Source organism: Eulemur rufifrons, chromosome 29 (genome assembly GCF_041146395.1).
Source record: "Eulemur rufifrons isolate Redbay chromosome 29, OSU_ERuf_1, whole genome shotgun sequence".
In the NCBI taxonomy this organism is placed as follows: domain Eukaryota; kingdom Metazoa; phylum Chordata; class Mammalia; order Primates; family Lemuridae; genus Eulemur; species Eulemur rufifrons.
The window spans coordinates 8,477,616-8,503,211 of record NC_091011.1 but is presented as its reverse complement, the minus strand read 5'-3'; the positions used below and the strand labels follow the sequence as shown (position 1 = coordinate 8,503,211).

Here is a 25,596-nt window from a genome sequence, read left to right as displayed (position 1 = left end):
AAATTTCTAGAAGAAAACAGGAAAAAAAGCCTCCTTGACATTGGTCTTGAGAATGATATTTTTGATATGACATCAAAATCACAGGTAACAAAAGCAAAAATAAATCAGTGGAACCACATCAAACTAAAAGGTTTCTGCGTAGCAAAGGGGACAATCAACAAAATGAAAATACAACCCACAAAATGGGAGAAAATATTTACAAACCATATATCTGATAAGGGGTTAATATCCATAATATGTAAGGAACTCAGAACTTAATAGCAAAAAAACCAAATAACTCAATCAAAACATAAGCAAAGGTCCTAAATAGACATTTTTCTAAAGAAGACATACAAATAGCCAACAGGTACATGAAAAAGGTGCTCAACATCACTAATTATAGGGGAAATGCAAATCAAAACTACAATGAGATATCACCTCTTATCTGTTAGGCTGGCTATTAGCAAAAAGATAAAAGATAAGTGTTGGTAAGGATGTGGAGAAAAGGTAACTCTTGTTGGTGGGATGTAAATTGGTACAGTCATTGTGAAAAACAGTATGGAAGTTTCTCAAAACACTAAAAATAGAACTACCATATGATCCAGCAATCCCACGTCTGGGTATATATCCAAAGGAAACTAAATCAGCATATTGAAGAGATACCTGCACTTCTATGTTCACTGCAGCATTATTCACAATAGCCAAGAAATGAAAATGACCTAAATGTCCACTGATGGATGAGTGGATAAAGAAAATGAGATATATACACACACACATACACACATGCACACACACAGAGAAATATACTTCAATCATAAAAAAGTAGGAAATTGCATCATTTGTGACAATATGAATGAAACCAGAGGATTTTATGCTAAGTGAAATAAGCCAGGCACGGACAAATACTGTATGATCTCACTTATATGTGGGATCTAAAAAAGTCAAATTTATAGAAGCAGAGAGTAAAATGGTAGTTGCCAGTCGCTGAGGGCTAGGTAGGGGTTGGAGTGGGGAGAAAATGGTCTAAAGGTACAAAGTTTCAGTTACAAAAGCAATAAATTCTGGGGATCTAATGTACAGAATGATGACTATAGTTAACAATTCTGTATTGTATACTCGAAATTTGCTGACAGAGTAGATCTCAAATGTTCTCATCACGCTCACACACACCGTGCACACATACACAAAGGGTAACTGTGAAGTGACAAATGTTAATTAACTTGATTGTGGTAATCATTTTGCAATGTATACATATATCAAATCAACACATAAAAGTTAAATATGTACAATTTTTACTTGTCCATTATACCTTAATAAAGTTGGAAAAAATTAAAATGTGCCATTTTTTTTTTTTTTTTTTTTTTTTTTTGTGAAAAATCTTGACCAAAGAAAAAGGCCATTGTTTTAACACAGGGCACTCTAGACTTAAAGAAATCCAATCTCTCTCCTGCCTATAGGGACGATGATCTTGTTTTTCCAAGTAGGTTGAAATCCTAAACTGCTACATAATATCTAAATATATAAGTATATGTCAAAGAGGAAGAGTTTACCTTTAAATTATTTAGATTGTCATCAAAAAGAAAACACAAAATTTAAAAATTCCTCTGGTTTGTGAAACCCTGGTGTAAGCATATGCTTCATCACCTATAGGGAAAGATGTGGTAGGGAGGGGAATTGGACCAGTTCCTTCATTATCTGCGATTTGAACAGATGGTAACAGGATAGAAAAAAGTGGAGACATGGAAAAGCATAAAAGGAAGATGTGTCTTGGGAGTTTAAATAAACCAGCTTCAGTTAACAACAAGGGTAAACCAATGGAGACCAGGCAGGAAGAAAAGGTAAGAAGGCTTCGGAAAATTGGAGTTTGTACTCAAATACATTTTTTCCTCTTCTCCAAATGCTCATAAACATATCTATATCTATAAATCTACAAGTAAAGTTTGGTAAAATTGGACATGGAGTGAGAATATACGTGAGAGAATGTTAGATCCTTCTAAATACCTAAGGCCATTAGGTGATAGAAAGACCATTATGTGATAAAGTATAGGAAATAAAGACATTGAGGTATTTGCATTATAAATAGAATATTCTTGTGTCATGTTTTCATTTGTATGGCACCATTACCTAGATGCTTATTTGATCTGGCATCTGTAAATACTTGTAATTTCCATCATACTTCAAAAGTGAAAGCTTTCTTCTAAGGAATGATTACTCTTCCTTACCATTTAACTTATGATTTCAGCTAGTAAGGAAGGTTGTCAACTTGGGTGAATGCTGTACTCTTCTATTAACCCAATTGAGAAACAGAAAGATACTCCTTAGTCATCTTAGTCATGACAGTTCCAGTTATTATGCTCAACTATTTAAAAAAAAATCACCTTCTCTTGACCATACAATCTCCTAGCTACATCAGTGACCTCCAACCTTTCTGGCACCAGGGACTGGTTTCGTGGAAGACAATTCTTCCATGGACTGAGGGCGGGGGATGGTTTTGGGATGATTCAAGCACATTGCATTTATTGTGCACTTTATGTCTATTATCACATTGTCACTTGCCACTCATTGATAGGGTTTTGATATGAGTCTGCAAGCAACTGATTTATTGTGGTCTCTGTGCAGTCAAACCTCTCTGCTAATGATAATCTGTATTTGCAGCTGCTCCCCAGTGCTAGCATCACCGCATCAGCTCCACCTCAGATCACCGGGTATTAGATTCACACAAGGAGCGTGCAACCTAAATCCCTCACATGCCCAGTGAGGGTAGGGTTCGAGCTCCTATGAGAATCTAATGCCGCTGATGATCTGACGGGAGGTGGAGCTTATGTGGTGATGTGAGCCATGGGGAGTGGCTGTAAATACAGATGAAGCTTCACTCACTCACCTGCTGCTCACCTCCTGCTGTGCGGCCTGGTTCCTAACAGACCACCAACCCGTACCGGTCCACAGCCTGGGAGTTGGGGTCCACAGAGCTAGATGATGCTGTGACTTAACACAAATGGAAGCACTTGTTATGCTTGGTGATAACCTAAGTGCCTCTATATACAGTGCAACAAACATTTGGCATTGCAGCCTGTCTTGATATATGACTGGGCTAGCTGAAGATCCTTAGAATTCATCATAATATTATATTAGAGCTGGATAAACCACAGAGTTAGGGTTAATTACTGTCATACAAGCATAGCGTTAGAAATCTGGCAGAAGACAGGTAATATAGGAATTGAGTAAAGAGAAAATAATTTTTATATTACCTGTCTTCTGCCAGATTTCTAACGCTATGCTTGTATGACAGAAACAAATTCTTGTTTAGCTCAAGTTGTCAAATATCCAACATTATAGAAAGTCTCGATTTTTAAAAAATTTTTCTGCAACAGAAAACCAAGGCTACTTACTGTTGTTTCAGTTATTGGAATAACAGGATTTCTTTGAATGTTCTCTGTAATAGTCTATCCCTGTTCTAATTCTCACAAAGGGTTAACACTGGCTAATTATTTCCATTGTTTAGTCAGGGTGGTGTGGAGCTTTCTGGATAACAAGAGTGTCTCCTACTGAAGTGTGCCATAGCTGTTGTTGTCTATTGGCCTCACCAAGCATATGCCAGATAGATAATCTATTCTTGTGAATCACGGTTAATAATATAATCATTGTCTTTTCCGTAGATTCTAAATCCAGGCAGGCCAAAAGTCCACATTTAAGCCAGGTGTTTGGAAATCTAAACACTATTCCATAGAAATACGGTTAAGAGCTTTTAAAAATGTCTATGAACTTAACAAAACAGAAATATTCCCGAAAAATAAGATATAAAGAAGAATGTTTACATGATAATTTCACTATTGATACACAATTGGCAGAAATGTCTATTCAATGAATTTCCCCAAGTACCTATTAGTTTTTTTTAAATTCATTAACACATTGAATGCCACAGTAGAAAAAAAATTTTCCCCTGGGGCCACAATGTTTTATTACGAAAATAGAACAAAAACTTCAAAACCAAAACAATCCTAATTTAATGAAAAATTTGTTATTTTTTATTGTTTTCTGTGTGTGAAATTATATGCAACTCACGCGGCGCTAGAATCAATTTTTACACTGCACGCCAAATGAATTGTAGGTGACTCACGACATATTTATTGAATTTGGGAGAATGGAGTCGTCCTATTCTTCAGGAAGCCACGGGCTCAAAACTAGAGTGAGTTAATACAACTCACAAGGCAGTTAATGTGTAAAATAGATGAGAGATTTATGAGCAAATTTCTGTCTAAAATTAAGCATTCCTTTACTAAGTGAATCATTCCTCTTGCATCTACTTAGTAAAATCATATTTTTAGATATTGGTGCTTTTTTTGTTTAAGGGGGGGCTATACCTGTTTGGAAAACGTGGTAAAGTATGTCCCTAGTTTTTCCGCACCGCTTTGCAGGAACCGCGGTTCCCCGTGGGGGCGACACGCGGGGGCCCAGGGCCTGGCCACGCCCCTGCCCGCGCGGCCCTGCAGCGGTGAGGCCCCGCCCCGGCCCCGCCCCGGCTCAGGGCGGTTGACCAGAGGCGCCCGCGCTCTGCTCCCGGTCCTGATTGGCCGACTGCAGTTTCTCTGGCTGCCTCTGGGCGCTCCCGCCGCGCCCGCCGGTTGGCCGCCCAGCCGTTGCCCTGGCAACGCAGGTTGTTGTGGTTCCGCTCCGTGCTGGGAGTTTGGGGTTGGCCCCAGCCCGCCTGCGGCTACCAAACTCCAACCTGAGCGCTGCAGGCTGCCCCCACCGACACCGTCGGCGAGCTGGTGAGTCTGCGCGGGCGAGAGGGGCGTGGGGGCGCCCACTGGGGCCCGGGCCGCAGCCTGCCGTGCAGAACTCACCGTGCAGGCAGGTGCGCGCCGAGGCTGGCGGGAGGGGACCACCACGTCGCCGCCCGGATGGGGTGAGCACCGAGTGGACCCCAGGACGGGACCTCCCAGCCGGGCCAAGTGCCGCGGCCCCTTGATTACCTGCTGTATACTCTGTATACACCTGCTGTGTTCCTGGCGTGGATGTGCCCCTGCTGTGTATCCATCCGGAGTGAATGTGTCCCTGCTGTGTACCCTGTGTGTGCGTGCCTGCTGTATACCCAGTATGGATGTGTTCCTGCTGTATACCTGCGTGATGTCCTCCTTTCTGTTGCGTGGACGTGCCCCTGCAGTGTACTCTCCGTGGACGTGCAAGCTCTTGGCTGTCGTGAGGTGCCTGCAGACGTGTCAGGTGGAGGCGGACAGACTGAGCCGGGTCGCGGACTTTGCTTCTTCAGCGGCAGCTCTGAGAGCGGGTCCGGGCGGCAGCGCCCATCTCACCTGTGAACACTAGGTCCGGCAGCGTCTGTCTCTTCCCCAGCGCTGGCAGCGCTGACCATGAGGAACACGAGCAAGGACCTGCAAGGCGCCGCCTTGCACCGCTACGCTCCCTGCGGTGAGTGCGCCCCCAGCGCGTTAAGGCCAGAAAGAGCCGGGTGCGTTCACTTAGCTTGCTGGGTGGGCCGTGGACCCACCATCCCGTGTGTGTGTTGGGGGGGGGGGGCGGCGCGGGGCGGTGAGTCGGGGATAGTGTGGATGGGTGATGGGGGAGCAAATGGGTAAAACCGACAAGTCATACTCTCCAAGAAAGCTACAAACTGCCCCTGTGCCCAGTGTCAAGTCAAGGCTTAAAGAGAAATAGGTAGGCAAGGGGGCGGGGAGTCTTTTTTTCTTTATTTTCAACAAGAGAGAACCAAGGTTACCTACTGTTGCCTCAGTCGTTGGAGCAATAGGATCCCTTTGAAATTTCTTTGTCATAGTTTAACCCTTTACAATTCGGTTGTCCTGAATGTTGCCTTAGGAACTTTCTTTTTCAGCTGCATCTCAGGTATTTCACTGACTCTCTGGCTTTTGCTCCTAATTTAGACCCCAAGCCAGTTAAATATATTTCCTGCTTTAAGTGGCTGGAAACAGGAAAGGGAATTCAGTGGAGGTCCATGTGTTTTTATGTACCAAGGCATGAAGTGGAGGAGAAGGGAAGGAGGAAATCTTGAGTTGCTGTCTTCTGGTTTTGCTGTTGTCTTTGCTCCTCTCCACCTTGTGAAGGGCTGGAGAAAGAGGGTAGAGAAGGGAGTTTAGGGGCCCAGCTGGGAGAGCTAAACTGCAACTGGGAGGCATTCAGGAGCTGCTCAGATATGCTCAGAAGTGGAAGAAAGTGTGGCCCTTCCACATTCTCTAAATGTGCCTCTAGCCCAGAGCTCTGACTCTGGCCACTATTGTTGACACTGTGGCCACAGTGGGGACTTGATTGGGGGGGAGGGTAGGGTAGCACAGGGGGGCTGGCAGATTCCCCTTCTCCCACCATGATCTGTAGTGTCTTTATGTGACTTCTTAGTGCCTTGGTTAGTAGCCTTGTCTATATGAACACTAATAAACACTAACAAGTACTAGGCACTGTTCTAAGTGCTTTAAATAAACTAATTTATGTAACCTCATAACAATCCTATGAGGTATCATTACCCCATTTTGTAGATGAGGAAACAGAGGCACATAGAATTTGGGATAAGTTGCCCAAGGTTGCACACCTAACAAGTGATTCCACAACCCATGCTTTTAATCCCTGTTCTCTGAGGCTGGGGCAGAAGACAAGAGCCTGTGCGGTGTGGGTATGTCGGTGTACAAAACGCTGCCTTGTGGCTTGAAGACCAGGACAGCTGAGGGATCTTGGGTTGAGCTCAGTCTCTCTCGGCCTCTCTTTCCTCACTGATAGAATAAGGGTACCAATATCCCTCATCTGACAAGGCAGGGAAGGCTATATAAAGAAAATCTATAGGATAGTAACTGATTTGGTGTCATACGAATACTAACAGTTTTTCAGTGATAAAAGCTAAAACATAACTCTTTGTCCCGTCAACCCTCTGTGTGTGTGTGTGTGTGTGTTAGATGGTTCTTACTGATTCAGGCCCTTGCTGTTTGAGTTCCTGCTTTGCACACATTTATAAATGGCCAGCCAGATGAGAGTTCAGTGCCTGTCCAAAGTTTCCAGTAATGAGAAGAAGGCTGAAGACTTGCTGTTCTCTGTGGATTAATTGGTAATCAAAACACAGAAAGGAAAAATATAGCAAGAATCAAATGCCTTTCCTCTAAAACAGAAAATAGTTTAGCTGAATATGATCAGACTATGAAGCTTCTAAACTCTTAATTCTTAAATTGATTCTTAAATTAATTCTTAAATTGATCATTTGTACAATTCTTTAAACCTTTTCCAATGCCTTTTCTTTCCTTTTCAAAACTATATAGTGTTGATTCAGCTATTTAATGTTCTTTAGATATTTAAAAGATTTTCTATATTAAATACCATCCATTTTTATGTGGTGAACCCAGCTTTGGTTCTAAGTAAAAATTGGCTATTTAAGTTTGTAGCTTTAGGGGATGGTTACTTATTGTTTCTGTGAATTGATTTATTTGGTACTGTTTTCTTGTGCAATTACCATATTAGGGTTCTCCAGAGCATTGTAACCAACTGGATATCTATCTACCTATATATAAGTAGATTTATTTTAAGGAATTGGGTCCCATGATTGCAGACAGAGGCTGGCAAGTTTCAAATTTGCAGGGAAGGCCAGCAGGCTGGAGACCCAGGAAGAGTTGATGTTGCAACTCATGTCTGAAGGCAGTCTGGAAGCAGAATTCCCTCTTCCTGCAGGGACTTCAGTCTTTCTCTTAAGACTTTCAACTGACTGGATGAGGCCCATTCACATTTTGGAGGGCAATCTGCTTTACTCAAAGTCCACTGATTTAAATGTTCTTCTCGTCTAAAAAATACCTTCACAGAAACAGCTAGAATGATGCTTGACTAACATCTGGATATCATGGCCCAGCCAGGCTGACACGTAAAATTAGCTATTATAACTACCAAGGACAGAGTACTTAGACTCTGAACATCATGAATCTTTGACAGTACATTCTGATAAGTGCTATTACATACACCCAGTCATGTGTGCTTCATTCATTGAATCTTTTGTATTTGTATTTTGTATTTTAAATTTTTCCTGGATTTTGTTTCCAATCATCTGTGACATTTTTCCTTATAGTCACCTGGTTAATCAATTTCTGATTCAGAGAATTACCTAGAATACCCGTAGTCTGAATGCCCCCAGATGTCTCCTCTCTGTGGGATGATAAATAAACACTAATAGCTCCAGGTCACTGGGAGTTTGCCAACACCTCTAACTCTTGCCAGAAGCTTCCCAGTATGGCTGAATGTCTCCAGGGAGCCTACAGGGTCTGAACTGGATGTCCTCAGCTCAAGGCCTTAGGGAGCCTCATTGCTTCGCCAGGCCCGTTTCTGCATTGGCCTCAAATCACGGGTGGGGAGCAGGGACAGAGAGCAAGCTCTCCTTCATTCTCCTCTTTTGTCCTTCATGCTGTTGCTTCCCGCTTCCACTTCATGGGACGTGTAAGTTACACAATCTACATTCACCATGTTTCAGTTTGATCTTTCCCACGGAAGGGGAACCGAGTCACCTTGAGAATCTCTGGTCTGACAAGGTTTTCCACAATTCGTGGTCACTCTGGCAAAGCTAGTTCCTCTTTCCTCCCCGCACCCCCTTTTCAGTAACCATCTAGACCTTTGGCCACTTTCACTTTCACTTTTTCACTGCCCACTTTGGCCTCAGGCATCAGCGTAGCCAGCAGAGGGCTCTGAGAAGCCAACTGCCAGCCTGGGCCGTGGGGGAGGGAGGCCGGGTGGGCTCCAACCCGGCTGTGCAGCAGACAGGCCTCTGTGACAGCGCCCCACACTGCTTCTTCCTGCCCTTGTACAGTTGCAAAACGGGTTCTGTGACAGAACTAACATTTCCGTGGTTTTTTTAAAACATACTGAGTTTATCAAATCTTGGTCAACATTTGGCCACATATTCCACAGACTTACTCATAATGTGTTCAGGAATTTGGGATTTTTCAGGAATGTACATTCCCCAACGTAACCAGAAATACAGGTAAGTCTTAACTTTATGGAGAGTTAAGCGAGAGAGACAGAGACACAGCGGGCCGGACACCTCTCTGGGAAGCTAAAGAGCGATGAGGGAGGCTCAGCCCCCACAGCTCTGGCGGGAGGGTCAGGCTGGGCCGAGGCAGGACCAGCAGGGCCGGTGAAGGTGCTTTCCCTTCCGTGGGTGTCGCTGGTCGTGGCATACCGGTGGCGGGACGGGTGTCAGGCTTCATCGCGGGTGCTCAGAAGCGGCCAGTGTCTTCCGTGCCATGCCGGTGTGCTCCGAGGCCTGCGTGGCCCCGAGCTGGCGTCCGCACCAGGGCATCTCCCGGCCTCTGGAGGACAGAGCCCCCGCCCCGGCGTCCCGCGCTGACCGCGCCGCCCGCCCCCCAGATTGGTACTACCACCACCCCGTGAAGCGCTCCGAGAAGGCCGTGGATGCCCCGCCGGCGTCCCAGATCCCGGGCCTCAGCCACTGGGGAGAACCACACGACGGCCACGCGCTCGGGAGTCGGAGATACTGGGTAAAAGAAACAGACTCGGAGTACGTGAAGCTCGCGAAACAAGGCGGCAGGCCCGGTAAGCCCCGCGCGGCTGGCTTTGGGAGCAGGGAGCGGGCGTTTGTTCCTAATTTCTTCCATAGAAAAATAGTGCAAGAAAATCTACAAGTTTTGTTTAAGGCCTTTAGATGATGATGATGATTTTTTTTTTTTTCTTGAGACAGTATTGCTCTGTTGCCTAGGGCTAGAGTGCAGTGGCATCATCATAGCTCACTGCAACCTCAAACTCCTGGGCCCAAGTGATCCTCCTGTCTCAGCCTCCAGAGTAGGTAGGACTACAGGCATGAGCCACCATGCCCCAGCTAATTTTTTATTTTTATTTTCTTTTAGAGATGAGGTCTCGCTGTTGTTCAGGCTGATCTTGAACTCCTGGCCTCAAGTGATCCTCCCATCTTGGCCTCCCAAAGTGCTAGGATTATAAGCCTGAGCCACTGTCTAGGCCAGGCTTTTGGAAATGTAGGTTAATTAAGTAGAACTTGGGATTTATATAATCCTCAGAGATGAGCTCATTTTTACAATGTTAGACTGAATAGGCTGAATTCACAGAGTTGGCTGTGTAGGATATTTTTTCCCACTAGTAATACCTTTGCAATGATTCAACCCTCTTCCCCCCGAGCCCGTTTTATTTTCTTCCTGCAACGAGAACCTCAGGAAGTTGCCTGCCTCAGCAGAGAACTGGCCCTGCACTCTCATCTCTGCTTGCTGTAACCAATCCCTGACTAATTCGTGAAAAGTTTTTGTTTCCTGTTGTTAATTCTCATTGCCCTTTGTCCTTTGTATGAAAATGTTTTAAATAATGAAGACCACGAATAAGTTTCGGTGGTGTTGTAGATGAGGATCAAACTTTTATATGTGATTTGGCTGAGAAAGCACTGCTTGACTATGCTTAAAACTAAGGCATTTGAGTTCAATAGATATCACTGATCAGAGGGTTAAGAGACCATATCTACAACGTCTCAGAGCCAGTCTTTGGGGCCGCTGACATGGAGTGCCACTCACTTTTCCCCTCTGACTGCCATTACCCCTATGAGGATTGTCACAGGGAAAACAGAAAGTGAAATGGCAGCATCTTCCCTTTCATATTAAAAAGCCTGCGCCAGACTATTTGATTGACTAGGTGTGAAGCACATAGAACAAGACCTAGGCATTTTTTCTTAGATTCACCTCCTCCTGCTGTTGGTTAAAAGAATATTAGTGGGATAATTAATGGCAACATCTAAATAAGGTCTGTCAATTAGAAGAAAGTATTGCATCAGTACCAATTTCCTCGTTTTGATCATCGTGCTGTGATTTTGTAAGGACTATCTTTTGGAAGCATAATGAGTTATGGAGGGATGAAAGGACATTGTGACTGCCACATGATGCCCAATGATTCTGAAAACAGGTGACATGATAACGATAATGAGAGAGAGACAGGGACACAGAGAATGATAAAGCAAGTGTGATCAAGTGCAGTAACATTTGGGTAGTCGAGGTGAAGGGTATAGGGGAATTCATACTATTCATGCAACTTTTCTGTAAGTCTGAAATATTTAATAATAAAAAGTTTTTTAAAAGTCAAAAAATAGAAAGTAAAAAATTTCTTACTGATAGTGAAAAATCAGTAAAAGTTGTCTGCTATTGTCACAGGCATTCTTATCATGATTTTGCTGTCCTTAAGATCAGGAAAACCAGTTCTTCCCACTCCCTGTCTGTGTCATCAGGGAGGGCAGGGACGTGAGCTAGAAACAAGTGGGCAAGTCAGGGGCTGGCCTGAGTCTCTGAGAAGGGGCCTGTGCTCAGTGATTCTCAGGGTTGGCTCCAAGGTGACTGACAAATCCACGAGGAAACTTGCAGGGGCCTCTGTCCCCCTTCCCATCTTGGAAACTTGGAGGGGGCAGCTTCTCTTAGAAATGGCTGGGTGGGGGGAGGGGAGTCAGAGACAGTACCACAGTGGCAGAGAAGGACATTCAGACTGTCCTATGCCCATGAGAATGGTGTGGAGGGTGGTAGCTGAGGGTGGGGGACCCAGTAAGTACAGCCCCTGGGGACGTGAGGAATGGAGGGATAAGCCCCTCCAAGAGCTGGTGGAGGCTAGCCTGCATAGACGCAGCTCAGGACCAGGGGCTTTGTCCAGAGCCACAGAGAAAGAGCAAGGTGGGGATGGGGGTGCATGAGGGATGTCCCTGCCTGAGCACCAAGCAGGACTCTCCCCTGTCAGCCTATCAGCCTATGCAGAGGCAGATGAGGACCAGAGAGGCTCTGTTAGCCCCCAGAGCCCAGAGGCAACCCCAGGGAGACGGTGCAGCTCCCCTTGTAATGCTGTGTGCCTGCCTGGGATGGTGGGACCACTCACAGCCGTGTCATTTCTCTTTGAGATTTGTTGCGGCACTTTGCCCCTGCGACCGGGAAAGGCTCCCCAGTGGCATACGCCCTGCCAGATTGGTATATCCACCACAGCAAGCCACCGACGGCCGACCAGCGGGAGTGAGTATCTTGACGCATCCACATTTTTGTTTGTAGGCAAAAAATAGCCCAATTTGAACTTTAAAAATACAAATATCTAATGCTGATACTAAGCGTGTGATATTACAATTCCAGGTACTATTTTACAACAGCCAGCTCTTCTGGTTATGTAGCTAGTGTAAGTTGTCAGAAAACCCAGAGTTCTGGAGACCTACAGCATTTGTGCCATCTTAGAATCATGTGTCGTTGGGCTCCGTCTTGGTAAATTGCCTCCAGTTTGTGTTTTCTGCACAGCAGGACCTGACCATGTCCACCTGCCCTAAAACAGCAGCCTGTCCTGAGGCGTTCTCTTTAAAGATGAAAGGCACTGATACAGCTAGAAATGTAGGAAATGCTAAATTTCTGTGATGATTACAGAGTTAGGGAGCCACCATTCCCTGTAATATTTGAAATGTCTAAGAAATTCCTATTTGTGGGCATGTAAACTTTATCATCAAAACCACCTCTCTTGGACTTGAAAAGTCATTTTGGACCACTTCCCCATTTTTGGCTTGGCAAACAGGACCACCATAGATGTGTTTTCAAGCTGTTATCCAGCGTTATTTGAACGTGCTGCGTATGGTCACAATGCGGTTTTTGTCTTCAGGATTCTGGTTCCCCCTGCTCTTTAAAATGAATGCTCTGTGCTGACATGCTCATCCCTGATGTTGGCATCATCTGGTAAAGAAAGGGGGCGAGCAGGGAAAGAGGGAGACTTAGAAGAGAGGCAGGGGCCTTGGGGACACTCGTGTGCTGCCTGCCTGTGGCTGCAGGAGGAGAGAGAGCAGGGCTGGCAGCCTGAGGTGGGGGTGGAACCCCAGTTATGCAGGCAGATGCCGCTGCGGGTTGGGTTTCCTGAGCACCTCTTTTTTTTTTTATTTCATCTTGTTATGGGGGATACAGAATTGCAGGTTACATATGTTGCTCCTGCACCGCCTTTCCCCCCAAGTCAGAGCTCCAGGCGTGTCTGTTCCCCAGGTCGTGCGCGTTGCACCCATCATGTAGGTATATATCCCTCCCTTCCCCACCGCCCCCCCCTGTCAGCACCTTCAAGTGTTACCACTCCCCAAACGGTGCGCAATGCACTCATTGTGTAGGCATACCCCCATCCCCTCCCCCACCCCCCACCTCAGTCTGATATCCAATTGGTGTCGTTCCCAGATTTGTATTTAGGTGATGATCAGGGAAACCAATTTTCTGGTGAGTACATGTGATGCTTGTTTTTCCATTCTTGGGATACTTCACTTAATATAATGGGTTCCTCTTGACCCTGTGGCCTCGCCCATGTTACCTGAGCTGGCCGACCGGGATCGGAGGGGAGGGCGGTGGGGGGGCGCCAGTGGTCCTGCGGCTGCTGGACTGTGAGCGGCCCCGCACCTTCTTGCAGCGAGGGGGGCCGCTGCTCTAGCTGGGCGCCCTGAGCCGATGGTTACTTCTGGGGTTGGGGGAGGACTTCACATAGCTGAGCCCTGCCCTGAGCGTGCCCTGCCTCCTGTACCCACCCGTCACGTGGACTGTTCCCTCCCTCCTTTCTGCCTTTCCCTGCCCGTGTGATGGGGCCCCTGTCTCTTTGCTGTCCTCTTCCACCCTTTATATCATTACGACTCCTCCAGGCTCTCTAGTGATGATCTGTTTCTGGGGTCTTTAGTTTCTTCTTTTCTCCTGGCACCCAACCCTCCTCTGGCTTGCAGACCACCTGCTCCAGGTCCTGGGACGGTCAGAGGACGTGGGCGGTGAGAGGCACAGGAGAGATCTTTCCTTCACTGAAAATCTGGGAACCTGGGAGCTACAACTTAGCATTGCTTAACATTTTTTGGAATTTTCCCTCCCTTTCTTAATTTCAATGCTCGCTTATCTCTGTGGTTTTTTCCTGCCCACAGACAATCTTAGAAATGGGAGGGCTGGGGAAGGTGCTCCTTGCTCCTCCCAGTGCCTTCTCACACCTGTGCTCCCAGAGCAGCTCAGCCACACTTGTGGCTTCTCCTCTTACTGGATGTCTGCGGCCACCTCCCAAGCCTGTGTTCCCAGCCTCCGGCCGCTGGCCCCTGGCCCTCCACTTGCTATCTCTGTGCCTCCTTTGGATGGTTTCGTGCCGTGGTGCCCAGGGCCCTGCTCCTTGGCCCTCACCCCAGATGCCTGCTTCCCCTGGGGCCTCTTCTCAACCTCCTGGAGCCCCGTGCCCCCGTGTTCCTTGATGAGCAAGTGCAGACAGGGCCAGGATGTGGGGTCGTCCCTGCAGCCCCTCAAACGCTGCATGTGGGAGGTGTGTGCTTGCCATTTCCAACTTGAGTCCAGTGTGTGCTTCCCCATTAAAACCTTATTGTGGTACAGATGGTACCTTCAGGAAGCTAAAGGCCAAGTCATTCCAGCGTTTGTGGGCGACCCCCCTGTGTGCATTGCTTGTGTAGGAAGACTGGTTGGAAGTTTAAATACCAACATTAAAAATGACCATCCAACAGAAGGAGTTTATTATTTTAAATGATCATGTTAAATGGTAAATGTTTAAGGGTGTTTAGCTATTTCAAAGTAATAGAAATAATTATTTTGTAATATATCTGATGTATAAATCCATATTTTAGTATTTAGTATTTAGTATATCTCATTTTGCCACTGTTGAGACCCTGTGATTTTGGAGCTGACCTCATGATCCTGGGAGGCAGGCCCTGGACAAGGGTTGGTGTATGTATTCAGCAGGGGCAGGGGGGAAGGGCCCACCTGTGGTTTTAAGGAAGAGGGTTGGTGCTTATTATATAGAGAGAGACAGAGACACACAGAGAGATGGGGGGTGGGGAGACTGAAAGAGAAAGAGACAATAAAGGAAAGACACAGAGGGGAAAGAAAGAGAAGGAGAGAGAAAGGAGAGAGGAAGGAAGAGGGAGAGAGAGCAAGAGAGGGAGCGAGGGAGGAAGAGGGAAGGGCGCTAAGCTCCATCCTGCAACTGTCTGTCTGTTCCTGCAGAGTGCCCGCCGTCTCCATGCCGGATTACATGGTTTATGAAGAATTCAACCCTGATCACGCCAACGGTAGCTACGAATCCAGAAGAGGGCCCTTCGACTTCGACATGAAAACTGTTTGGCAAAGAGAGGCTGAGGAACTTGGAAAGGAGAAAAAAAAGGTGACAGGAGCCCCTAAATAGATGGCATCTGCACCTGCTGTGCTTCTGTGGCCCCCTGAGTAATTAAGGGATGTGATGTTAGCTGCTGGGGTGTCTTATGTTGCCCATGACATTGGCCACGTGTTCTGTATTTTAAGTTTGGATTTGCTAAAAGGCAAGCAGCCACCATACAATTATCTTCCTTTTTCATTTTATGAATATTGGCTTAAAAAGAGGCAAGATTATATTTTACTAAATGATTTTTAACTGATTAATGGTTATCTAGGGGAAAATTGGCATAGCACTTCTTATCTGGCACATGTACAAAGGAGATTTTATCTTTATTTATTATCTCGTTTCTGAATGTTTCTATTTACTTAAGTATTTAAAATTTTCCTGGAATACTCTTTATTTATTTAAGAGACAGAGTCTCACTCTGTTGCCCAGGCAGGAGTGCAGTGGCATCATCATAGCTCACTGCAGCCTTGAACTCCTGGGCTCAAAGTGATCCTCTTGCCTCAGCCTCCCAAGTAGCTGGGACGACAGACATGCACCACCACTACCAACTAATTTTTTTTTTTTTTTTTTTTTTTTTTTTTTTGTTGAGACAGCGTCTCACTTTGTTGCCAAGGCTAGAGTGAGTGCCGTGGCGTCAGCTTAGCTCACAGCAACCTCAGACTCCTGGGCTTAAGCGATCCTACTGCCTCAGCCTCCCGAGTAGCTGGGACTACAGGCATGCGCCACTATGCCCGGCTAATTTTTTCTATATAGATTTTTAGTTGTCCATATAATGTCTTTCTGTTTTTTTAGTAGAGACGGGGTCTCGCTCAGGCTGGTCTCGAACTCCTGACCTTGAGCAATCCACCCGCCTCGGCCTCCCAGAGTGCTAGGATTACAGGCGTGAGCCACCGCGCCCGGCCCCAACTAATTTTTAAAAAAATTTTTTCTAGACATGGGGGCTTGCTATGTTGCCCCAACTGGTCTCGAACTCTTGGGTTCAAGTGATCTTCCTGCCTCAGCCTTAGAGGCGTGAACCACCACTCCCAGCCTCTTTATTGATAACAAAGGAAGAGGCGATGAATTTTCTTCTCTACAAACTCCCAGTGGTGTATTTGAGCACAAAGGAGTGACTGGGCTGTAAAGTGAAGCCTTCCTAGGGGATTTATGTTTGAAAAGAGCAACTGAGAAACTCCCAAGCTATCTGTAAGTGGTAGAAATGCTGTTGTGCTGTGTTGGTTGGAAGCCCTGCCCATCTTTCCTTGGTGCTGGAGGGAGCAGCAGTCAGGCCACTAGCACCACGGAGGACTCGGTGTTGCCCTGTGGGCACCAGTGCTAGGTCTGAAATTAGTCTCAGCCCTTGGGCCATCGGGGTTTGTGAGTGAAATGATGAAATTCATATTAAAAAAAAAACAGTCGTGTTTGATGCTGAGAACAAGAGTGAGCACAGGTGATCGTTTTGACTAGCAAGATTGGCTGTGTCTCAGTGTGGGCAGAAGTTGGTGTCGTGAACCATTATGATGGACTCCCAGGCCTTGCTGTAGCATCCTGGTTTGAAGAGAACCCCCTCAGTTTATTTGGGGGACTTGAATTGCATACCAAGTGGAACGGCAGTCGGCTGCAACGGGCCACTTGTTTCTTCTTCGAGACATCCTCAGCGTCCAGCTGTGCGTCTGGCGTTGGGCGGTTTGCACCGTCAGTGCGAATGGACTGGTTTAAGGTCTGGGCTGTTTCTTAGCACCCTGTACGTGGCTTCAGCTTCAGGGCCAGGCCCTCTCGTGTTTCCCATTGTTAATTGTTCATTGTTTTTCCTCCTGGGTGGATGACATCTTTACTTGAATGCAGCAGCTGCTTTTGACTTACTGGCATAACCATTTTGTTGAATGGGATTATTGTTGAATTGTATTTTATTGTGACTATTGGCCAGTAAAATAATTACCACACCAAAAGTTCAACCCCACAAGTTTTGTATCTTTGCTACTCTTGGTGACTTTTCTTCTCCTCTAGTGTCTGAGCTGTTGAATGCTTTTTACTAACTCAGACTTTCGTGTCTCCTTGCGCAGGTGAGGCTACCAGCCATCAACTCAAAGTATCCGAGCAAAGTGGGGACCCCACTTGGCCCTAAAGATTCTGCAGGAAGTAGACTCTCCTTCCCTCCAATGTAAGTGCTCGAGCTACTCGAGCTCTGTCTGGAATAGGTTTGGGTTTGGTCTTCTGTCTTTCGTCTGAGAGATGACTGTGACAATGACAGCACCTGCATATTCCCGGTGCACAGAGCCTGGCCCAGCCTCACCCGCCCGCTCACTGCGGTTTTTGTTCCTTCCTAATGCTCCATTTTGCCCCCATTGAGCCCGTCTCCCCTTCGGGGTCGTGTTTGCTGCAGGTTCCCCGCATGGATGGCCACCTCTCCATCAGGCTGTGCTTGCCTGGGACCCCCTCCACACTGCCTCCCCTTGCCACGGTTCTCAGGGGCCGCTTGTCCTTGCACATATGTGCTGCTCCGTCCTGATGTTTTTTGTGTCACCAAGGCCTGAACCCAGATGTCCGTGCCTTGCAAGCACTCCAGCTTTGTATCCAGAAGATACAGAAGGCATTTGTTGATCTTCCAGCTGGAATGTGAAATTGCTGAGGCCTTGGTGTCTCCTTCTTTTCCTGGAATCCTAGGTTGATGCTAGGATAAATGTCATTAATTACCTGACTGATGCTTCAAACGTCTCATCCAATGGGGAAAGAACAACTAGTTACATTGCACTGTGATAAATGCCATGAGAACACTAAACGTAGACGGGAGGGAGGGGGAAATGCATGCATATATGAGAGAGAGTGAGAGAGCATGTGAGTGCGTGCCATTGGGAACAGCCTTGACTGCAAAGGGATTTTCAAGTACGAGGGAGGGAACAGGTAATGTGTTACCTGCTTGACTGAAAAGCTCACGCTGCCTCCACGTGTCAAACTACCCTGTCACTCTTCAAGGTGGTTAGATAAGGTCTGGGAAGGTGCACAGGTGTGAAAGGCTAAGCTAACAATGACAAAAGACAGGTGACAAAGTCGTGTATAGGACCAAAATAGGAGCAGGTAAACTTTGATAAGGACAAAGAGGAACCTATTAAGAAAGTAGTCATTTCTTTTATAAAAAGGTAGTTCTTGTATTTTCTGAAGATTTCCCTGTGAAATGCTAGAATTATTACGAATTTTTAATTGGCTATCACAAAGATTTTGGAAGCTGAACTAAACGTGCTCCCACTTATGTACAAGGGATGGTTTGAAATGCACTTCTTTATGCTTAAAAATGGAAAGAGAAACAGAAAGAGAGAGGGAGAAAGAGAGACAGAGAGCAAGTACTCACTCCCTGTTATGTTGTAAGGAATGGTAATACCTAACTTACCAGTTTGTTTGCTGAATACTGTTTCTGGTTTGTCATTGACTTTTGGACTTAAGTTTAACATTACCTTTTCTCTTTTTGAGGCCTGGCCAGAAAACCAATTCACCAACAAATTTCTCCAAACTTATTAGCAATGGTTATAAGGATGAGTGGTTACAGCAGCAGCGAGCTGATTCAGATAAGAGGACCCCAAAGACATCCAGGACATCTACGTCATCTCAGTCCACACGGGACCCCGAAGGGCCCCAGGATGCAGAGAAAGTCCAAGACGCAGAGGCTCCCGAAGGCTCTGAGAGCACTCAAGGTGAGGTGCGCGGCAGTCCATGTTTCCTGAGGGTTTGGGTAATTGCCATGGCAGCAGCTCACTTTCTTATCTCACGATCTGTCTCATAATGAGACATGAGTACTGTAAGAACCATGTTAAAAAACCCACAGAAGTACTAAGGTTATAGATAAACACGATAATAGCATATGTTTTGCTTTCTTCCTCTTTATTCAGATGAATAGCCAAAGTCATGGCTTCTGGGGCTTTACATATTCCTTTATTTGTCAAAAATTTTGATAATCAATTTGATATACCAATAAATAATGTACCAAATAATATCAGTTTTAGTTCCCTGGATCCAAAAGATTCTGACCCTGCAACGCTTGGACTTTTGCATAAGCAGCAGCTGGTCCTCCTTGAGATCCCGTCATAAAAAGCTTTCCATTCTTTAAAAGAAGTCAGAATTCAAACTCGAAATTACTCCATTAGCAGCATTTCTTAAACTTTGAATCATTTAGAACTTTCTCTGTAATTAGATCTTCAAGATACTATATTAGTTTTTTAACAGTCACAGAGAGAGTTTGTCGCATTTTGTGGATGCGTCTGTCTGAAGGCCCATTGAGTATTATGTGTAGTTTCCATGGTGCTGTTAATTATTTGCCGTTTGCCTCTGGGCAGCTTATTTGTACTATTAAGGCTTCATTTCTTTGATAAGGGGAAAGAAGGCGTGTTATGTCTCTTCAGGCATTTGGAGTGTTTGCTGTGACTTTTTATAAGTGAGACCTCCGCTTGTGCTTCTACACCAGCCCCTGGCTGCATTTTTTGAGCGAGATCTGCCACTTAGAGGCCAGCTCTGTCCTTTATCCTGATGGGTTAGATGGGGACAAGTTCACAACTAATTTTGTTTAAAAGTGCCCTTTGAACTTTACAGTGTCAACAGTTCTTTGTGACTTCTGTTGTTTTAAGTAATACAGACTTTTTACTAAATCTTTAAGTGATTATGACTTCTTTTCATGCTTAAGTCTGTTTCATTAATTGAATAATTAATGTACTTTATTACAGAGTCTTCTCCAAGTGAGTATTTATAGAGAAACTGACCTACATCGAAAGACAAAAAGAGTCTTACACAGAAAAATTAATGGACGTAGTCCCACGATCTGAGACCGTGGCCTCTTGACGGCCTGCCGTGTCCTTCTCCAAACTGCACGTATTCTGACCACAGAAGCCTGTGCCATGGAACCGTTTATAAAAATCAGAGCTCTAGAAGCATAATTTAGGGACAGCAAAAAAGGGATGACTTACATTATAACAAGATTGTTTTATTCTTTTATGCTTATTACACAGGAAAAAACATAGCTTAGTTCATAGATATACAGTTTATCACTCACCATGTGAATTGTAATAGAAAAGAGAAGTATTATAAAAAAGCCATAAGCGTGCTTGAGTTTATTTTTCCATTTACTTTTTATTTTTAATAGACAAATAATAATTATATAAAATTATGGGGTATAATGTGATATTTTGTTATATGTATGCATTGTGGAATGATTGACTCAAGCTAATTAGAATATCCATCAGGTCATATACTTATCCTTTTTTTGTGGTGAGAACATTTAAAATCTACTCTTTTAGCAATTTTGAAATACGTAATATATTAACTATAGTTACCCTGCTGTGCAATAGATCCTTAAAACTTACTGCTTGTGTCTCAGCGAAACTTTGTACCCTTTGACCAACATCTCCCCTTTCCATGTCAACCACTCCCCCACCTCCAGCCCCTGGTAACTGTCATTCTGTGAGTTCCACTTTTTTAGATTCCACATATAAGTGAGATAATACAGTTATTTATCTTTCTGTTCCTGGCTTACTTTACTTAGAATAATGTTCTCCAGGTTCATCTATGTTGTCATAAAAGACAGAATTTCCTTCTTTAAGGTTGAATAGTATTCCATTGTGTGTGAATTATTCATTCATCTGTTGATGGACACTTACGTTGATTCCATATCTTGACTATTGTGAATAAAGCTACGGTGAACATGGAAGTGCAAATACCTCTTCAACATACTGATTTCATTTCCTTTTGTTATACACCAAGTAGTGGCATTGCTGGATCATAGGGTAATTTTGTTTTTAGTTTTTTAAGGAAACTCTACTTATGGTGTACAAAGTTTCCCTTTTCTCCACATCCTCAGCAACATTTATCATTTATATTTTGATAATAGCCATTCTGTCAGGTGTGAGGTGATGTCTCATTGTGGTTTTCATTTGCATTTCTCCAATGATTAGTACTGTGGAACATGTTTTCATATACCTGTTGGCTGTTGGTATGTCTTCTTTGAGAAATGTCTATTCAAGTCTTTTGCCTGTTTTTTAAATTAGGTTATTTGTTTGTTTGCTATTGAGTTGTTTGAATTCCTTGCATATTTTGAATATTAACCCCTTATCAGATATATGGTTTCCAAATATTTTCTCCTATTCTGCAATTGTAGTTTCATTTTGTTGGTTGTTTCTTTTGCTGTACAGAAGCTTTTTAGTTTGATGTGGTTCCACCTATTTATTTTTGCTTTTGGTGCCTATACTTTTGGTGTTCTATCCCCAAAAAATAATTTCCCAGACCAATGTTGTGGAGCTTTTCCCCTATATTTTTTCTACAGGTTGAGCATGCCAAATCCAAAAACGTGAAATCCCAAATGCTCAAAATTCGAAAATCTTCTGAATGCCAACATGATGCTCATAAGAAATGCTCATTGGAGCATTTCGGATTTCAGGTTTTCATATTTGGGATGCTCAACTGGTAAGTATGCAAATATTCTGATGTTCAAAAAAATATGAAATTCAAAACACTTTTGGCCCCAAGTATTTCAAATAAGAGATGCTCAACCCATAGTAGTTTTACAGTTTCAGGTATTTTAAGCCTTTAATGCATTTTGAGTTGACTTTTATATATGGTATAAGATGAAGATCTGATTTTATTCCTCTGCGTGTGGATATCCAGTTTTCTCAGCACCGTTTATTAAAGAGACTGACCTTTCCCCCATTGTGTGTTCTTGGCACCTTTGTTGAAGATTGATTGACCAGTAATGCATGGGTTTATTTCTAAGTTCTATGCATTGATCTGTTTTTGTTTTTATGGTAGTACCATGCTGTTTTGATTACTCTAGCTTTGTAATATGTTTTGAAATTGGGTAGTGTGATGCCTCCGGCTTTGTTCTGTTTGCTCAAGATTGCTTTGGCTATTCAGGGTCTTTTGTAGTTTCATACAAATTTTAGGATTTCTTTTCTATTTCTGTGAAAAATATCATTGGAATTTTGATAGGGATTATATTAAATCTGTAGGCTTTCCATCTATTTGTGTCTTCTTCAATTTTTTTAATCAATGTCTTAGAATTTTCAGTGTACAGGTCTTTCACTTCCTTGGCTAACTTTATTCCTAAGTATTTTTTTTAATGCTATTTAGAATAGATTGTTTTCTTAATTTCTTTTTTGGATAATTTATTGTTAGTGTATAGCTTGCTGCTGATTTTTGTATGTCAATTTTAATCCTGCAACTTTACTGTATTTGCTTATCAGTTCTAACAGATTTTTGGTGGAGTCTTTAGGGTTTTCTATATATAAGATCATGTCATCACCAAACAAAGATTTCACTTCTTCTTCTTTTTTTTTTTTTCTCCTGAGACAAGGTCTCTCTCTGTTGCCAGGCTAGAGTGCAGTGGCATCACCAAAGCTAACTGTAACCTCAAACTCCTGGGCTCAAGTGATCCTCCTGTCTCAGTCTCCTGAGTAGCTTGGACTATAGGCATGCTCCATGATGCCCAGAAAATTTTTCTGTTTTTTGTAGATACAGGATCTCACTCTTGCTCAGGCTGGTCTCAAACTCCTGGGCTCAAGCAACCCTCCTGCCTCAGCCTCCCAAAGACTTCTGCCTTTTTAATTGGAATGATTTTTATTTCTTTTTCTTGCCTAATTGCTCTGGTTAGAGCTTCCAGTATTATATCAAATAGAAGTGGTGATAGTGGGCACAGTTGTCTTTTTCCTGATCTTAGAAGAAAAGCTTTCAGCTTTTCACTGAATATGATGTTAGTTGTGGGCTTCTCATATATGGCCTTTATTGTGTTGAGGTACATTCATTCCACACCTACTGTGTTGAGATTTTTTTTTTTAATCATGAAAGGATGTTGAATTTTGTGAAGTGCTTTCTCTGTATCTACTGAGATGATCATATGGTTTTTGTCCTTCGTTTGTTAATATGGTGTATCATATTTATTGATTTGCATATATTGAACCATCCTTGCATCCCAGGGATAAATTCCACATGATCATGGTTTATGATCCTTTTAGTGTGCTGTTGAATTCAGTTTGCTAGTATTTTATTACAGATTTTACGTTATATTTATCAGAGAAATTGGCCTGTACTTTCCTTTTCTTATAGTGTCATTGTCTGGCCTTGGTATCAGGGTAATATAAAATATCTGGCTTCACAAAATGAGTTTGGAAATGTTCTCTACTCATTTTATGGAGCAGTTTTAGAAGGATTGGTATTAATTCTTCCTGAAATGTTTGATAGAATTCACCAGGGAAGCCATCATGTCCTGGGCTTTTCTGTGAAGGGAGAGTTTTTTATACTGATTTAATTTCCTTACTTATTTTTGGACTGTTCAAATTTTCTATTTATTCATGATTGAGGCTTGGTAAGTTGTATGTTTCTAGGAATTTATTCATTTCTTCTAGGTTATCCAATTCGTTGGTGTATAATTGTTCACAGTAGTCTGTTACTGTCCTTTGTATTTCTGTAGTATCAGTTGTAATGTCTCCTCTTTCATTTCTCATTTTATTTGAGTCTTTTCTTTTTTCTTAGTCTAACTAAATATTTGTGGTAACATTCATTGGCTGTCAGGCAGATGGAAGAGGGTAAGTGGGGATGAATATATTCACATGTAACGGGTGTGGTGCGCACCATCTGGGGGATGGACAAGCTTGAAGCTCTGACCGGGTGGGGCAAAGGCAATATATGTAACCTGAACATTTGTACTCCCGTAATATGCTGAAATTAAAAAAATAAAAAGTAAAAAAATTAAAAAAACCTTTTCATGAACATGAAAAAGAAAAACTAAAGATTTGTTGATTTTCTTGTTTAAAAAAACTTGTAGATTTGTTGATCTTTTCTATTTTTGTGATTCTTTATTTCATTTGCTCCTGTCTGATCTTTGTTATTTCTTTCCTTCTGCTTGCTTTGGGCTTAGATTGTTCTTCTTTAGGATCTCGGTTTAAAAATACAAATGCAGTGGGTATAGAGGGTCACCTCCATAAGATAAGTTAAGGATTTTGGTATTATTTTCTACGTGGTCTGTAGTAGAATTTACTTCATCACTGATGACATATATGATCTATTTAATCAAGGAACTACCATTTGGCATAGTAGTTACCATAAACTTAGTATAAGTTTATGAGCTTTCCATCAGGAACTAAATCATTGCACGTGTTATGAAATCTATGCCTCTGAATTCGCAGAAAGACCTGCATAGTTTCAGAGAAACATTTTAGCCATTCAGAATTAATGAAAATCTAAATAAGCAGCAAAGCTCCTATAACCTCTAAGACTGGCCATGTGGACTGAAGGATCTGCTACACATGTTTCTGGATAGCTGAGGAGGCGGGTGTCACTACCAAAGGGTGTCACTACGGCAATCCCCTCCCCCACCCTCAGCATCTCAGATCCAAAGGCCGGTGCTGGTGCTGGTGACAGCCACACTCTCTCCCCTCTCACACTGATCTCCCTGTTCTTTATTTACCTCTTCTGTTTCCCATTTCTGCTGCTGTCCACTGTGGTTTTAAATTTTTCAGATTGTGCCTTTTTCCTTCTGACTAGAAACCTTTCCACTTAGAGCCTGTTGCTTTAACTTTCTGAAAACGAATCTAGTCAAGGCTTTGTTTCTTTCCCTCCACAAGACACACGATTATTGTTATTTTTATTGCAATTTTTTGCAGCTATTCTAGATGTTTTGGCCAACATTAAGGAAGTGCGTAAAACTTAGGTGCAGGGACAGATGCCACTCAGAGGCAGAGTGACTTTGCCTGAATTGCTCCCCTCCTGTCTACCTCCTCCTGAGGCCATAGTCACACTCTTTAGTTCTGCTCAGCTCATTTGTGTCAGCATAACTTTTTCAACATGCACAGGCAGGACTCATGAATTTAAATGTCTGTTATGGGGGACTCTCTTCTTGTCTACCAGTGCAGAAGTTGGAGTCTTGTGTTTCCAATGTATGATTTGTCTAGGAGGTAGGATCATACACTCAATTTTTATGTGGACTTCAGGAGTAATCTTTATGAATAGGCATAAAAATATGTTTTATTTAAAATTAATAAGTTAAATTTTTGAATTTATAGAAAAATGTTGTCATCGTCACTCATTTATTTACCTTGCATTGCAGGCCCAGAAGCATCTCAATCTGCATCAACACCGGCAGAGCTGAAATAAACCCCGATGCAATATGTATTTAGGATAACTTTTTTAGTGGCTAAATATGATATGACTATGTTACAACTACATTTATAAGGCTCCTGTTATGTTTTATTAATATGTATTCTTATGGAATAATTTATCTTGCAGCAGATTCGATATTGCAGTATAGACAGAGCAAGCGTTAAGTTTTGTTTCTTGCATTTCTCTGAGATGTTAAACATGTGGTCAGTAAATATAAGCAAGGCCTCTGGTACCCTCTGCCTTGCTGGCCTGGTGTTGTCCCAGTGTCTCAGAACCAATCACTTCCTCTTTGTCATCAGCTAACATCACCTCCTCCTGTGTGAACCACTTTTGGGTGGCTTTTCTACTGGATTCTTAACTAGAAGAAACTCACAGAATAAGCTTTAAGCC

The 25,596-nt window shown here is 43.4% G+C and overlaps 1 protein-coding gene across 1 annotated transcript; it reads left to right on the top strand.

Moving 5' to 3' along the window:
• Window positions 1-5,348: 5,348 nt before the first annotated feature.
• C29H7orf57 (chromosome 29 C7orf57 homolog) lies at window positions 5,349-25,200 on the top strand. Its single transcript, XM_069462228.1, has 8 exons — window positions 5,349-5,406; window positions 9,337-9,522; window positions 11,861-11,969; window positions 14,946-15,102; window positions 17,142-17,239; window positions 18,544-18,764; window positions 19,788-19,799; window positions 25,154-25,200. Exons 1-8 carry the CDS (start codon window positions 5,349-5,351, stop codon window positions 25,198-25,200), a joined length of 888 nt encoding a protein of 295 aa, XP_069318329.1.
• The last annotated feature ends 396 nt before the right edge of the window (window positions 25,201-25,596 follow it).

What these genes read in the sequence shown, in the direction of transcription:
- C29H7orf57 (XM_069462228.1), top strand. Translation starts at nt 5,349, where the DNA reads ATGAGGAACACGAGCAAGGACCTGCAAGGCGCCGCCTTGCACCGCTAC. An exon ending in CCGACGGCCGACCAGCGGGA is followed by an intron (nt 11,970 to 14,945) that starts GTGAGTATCTTG and finishes CTGTTCCTGCAG; the next exon opens with AGTGCCCGCCGTCTCCATGC. An exon ending in TTGGAAAGGAGAAAAAAAAG is followed by an intron (nt 15,103 to 17,141) that starts GTGACAGGAGCC and finishes CTCCTTGCGCAG; the next exon opens with GTGAGGCTACCAGCCATCAA.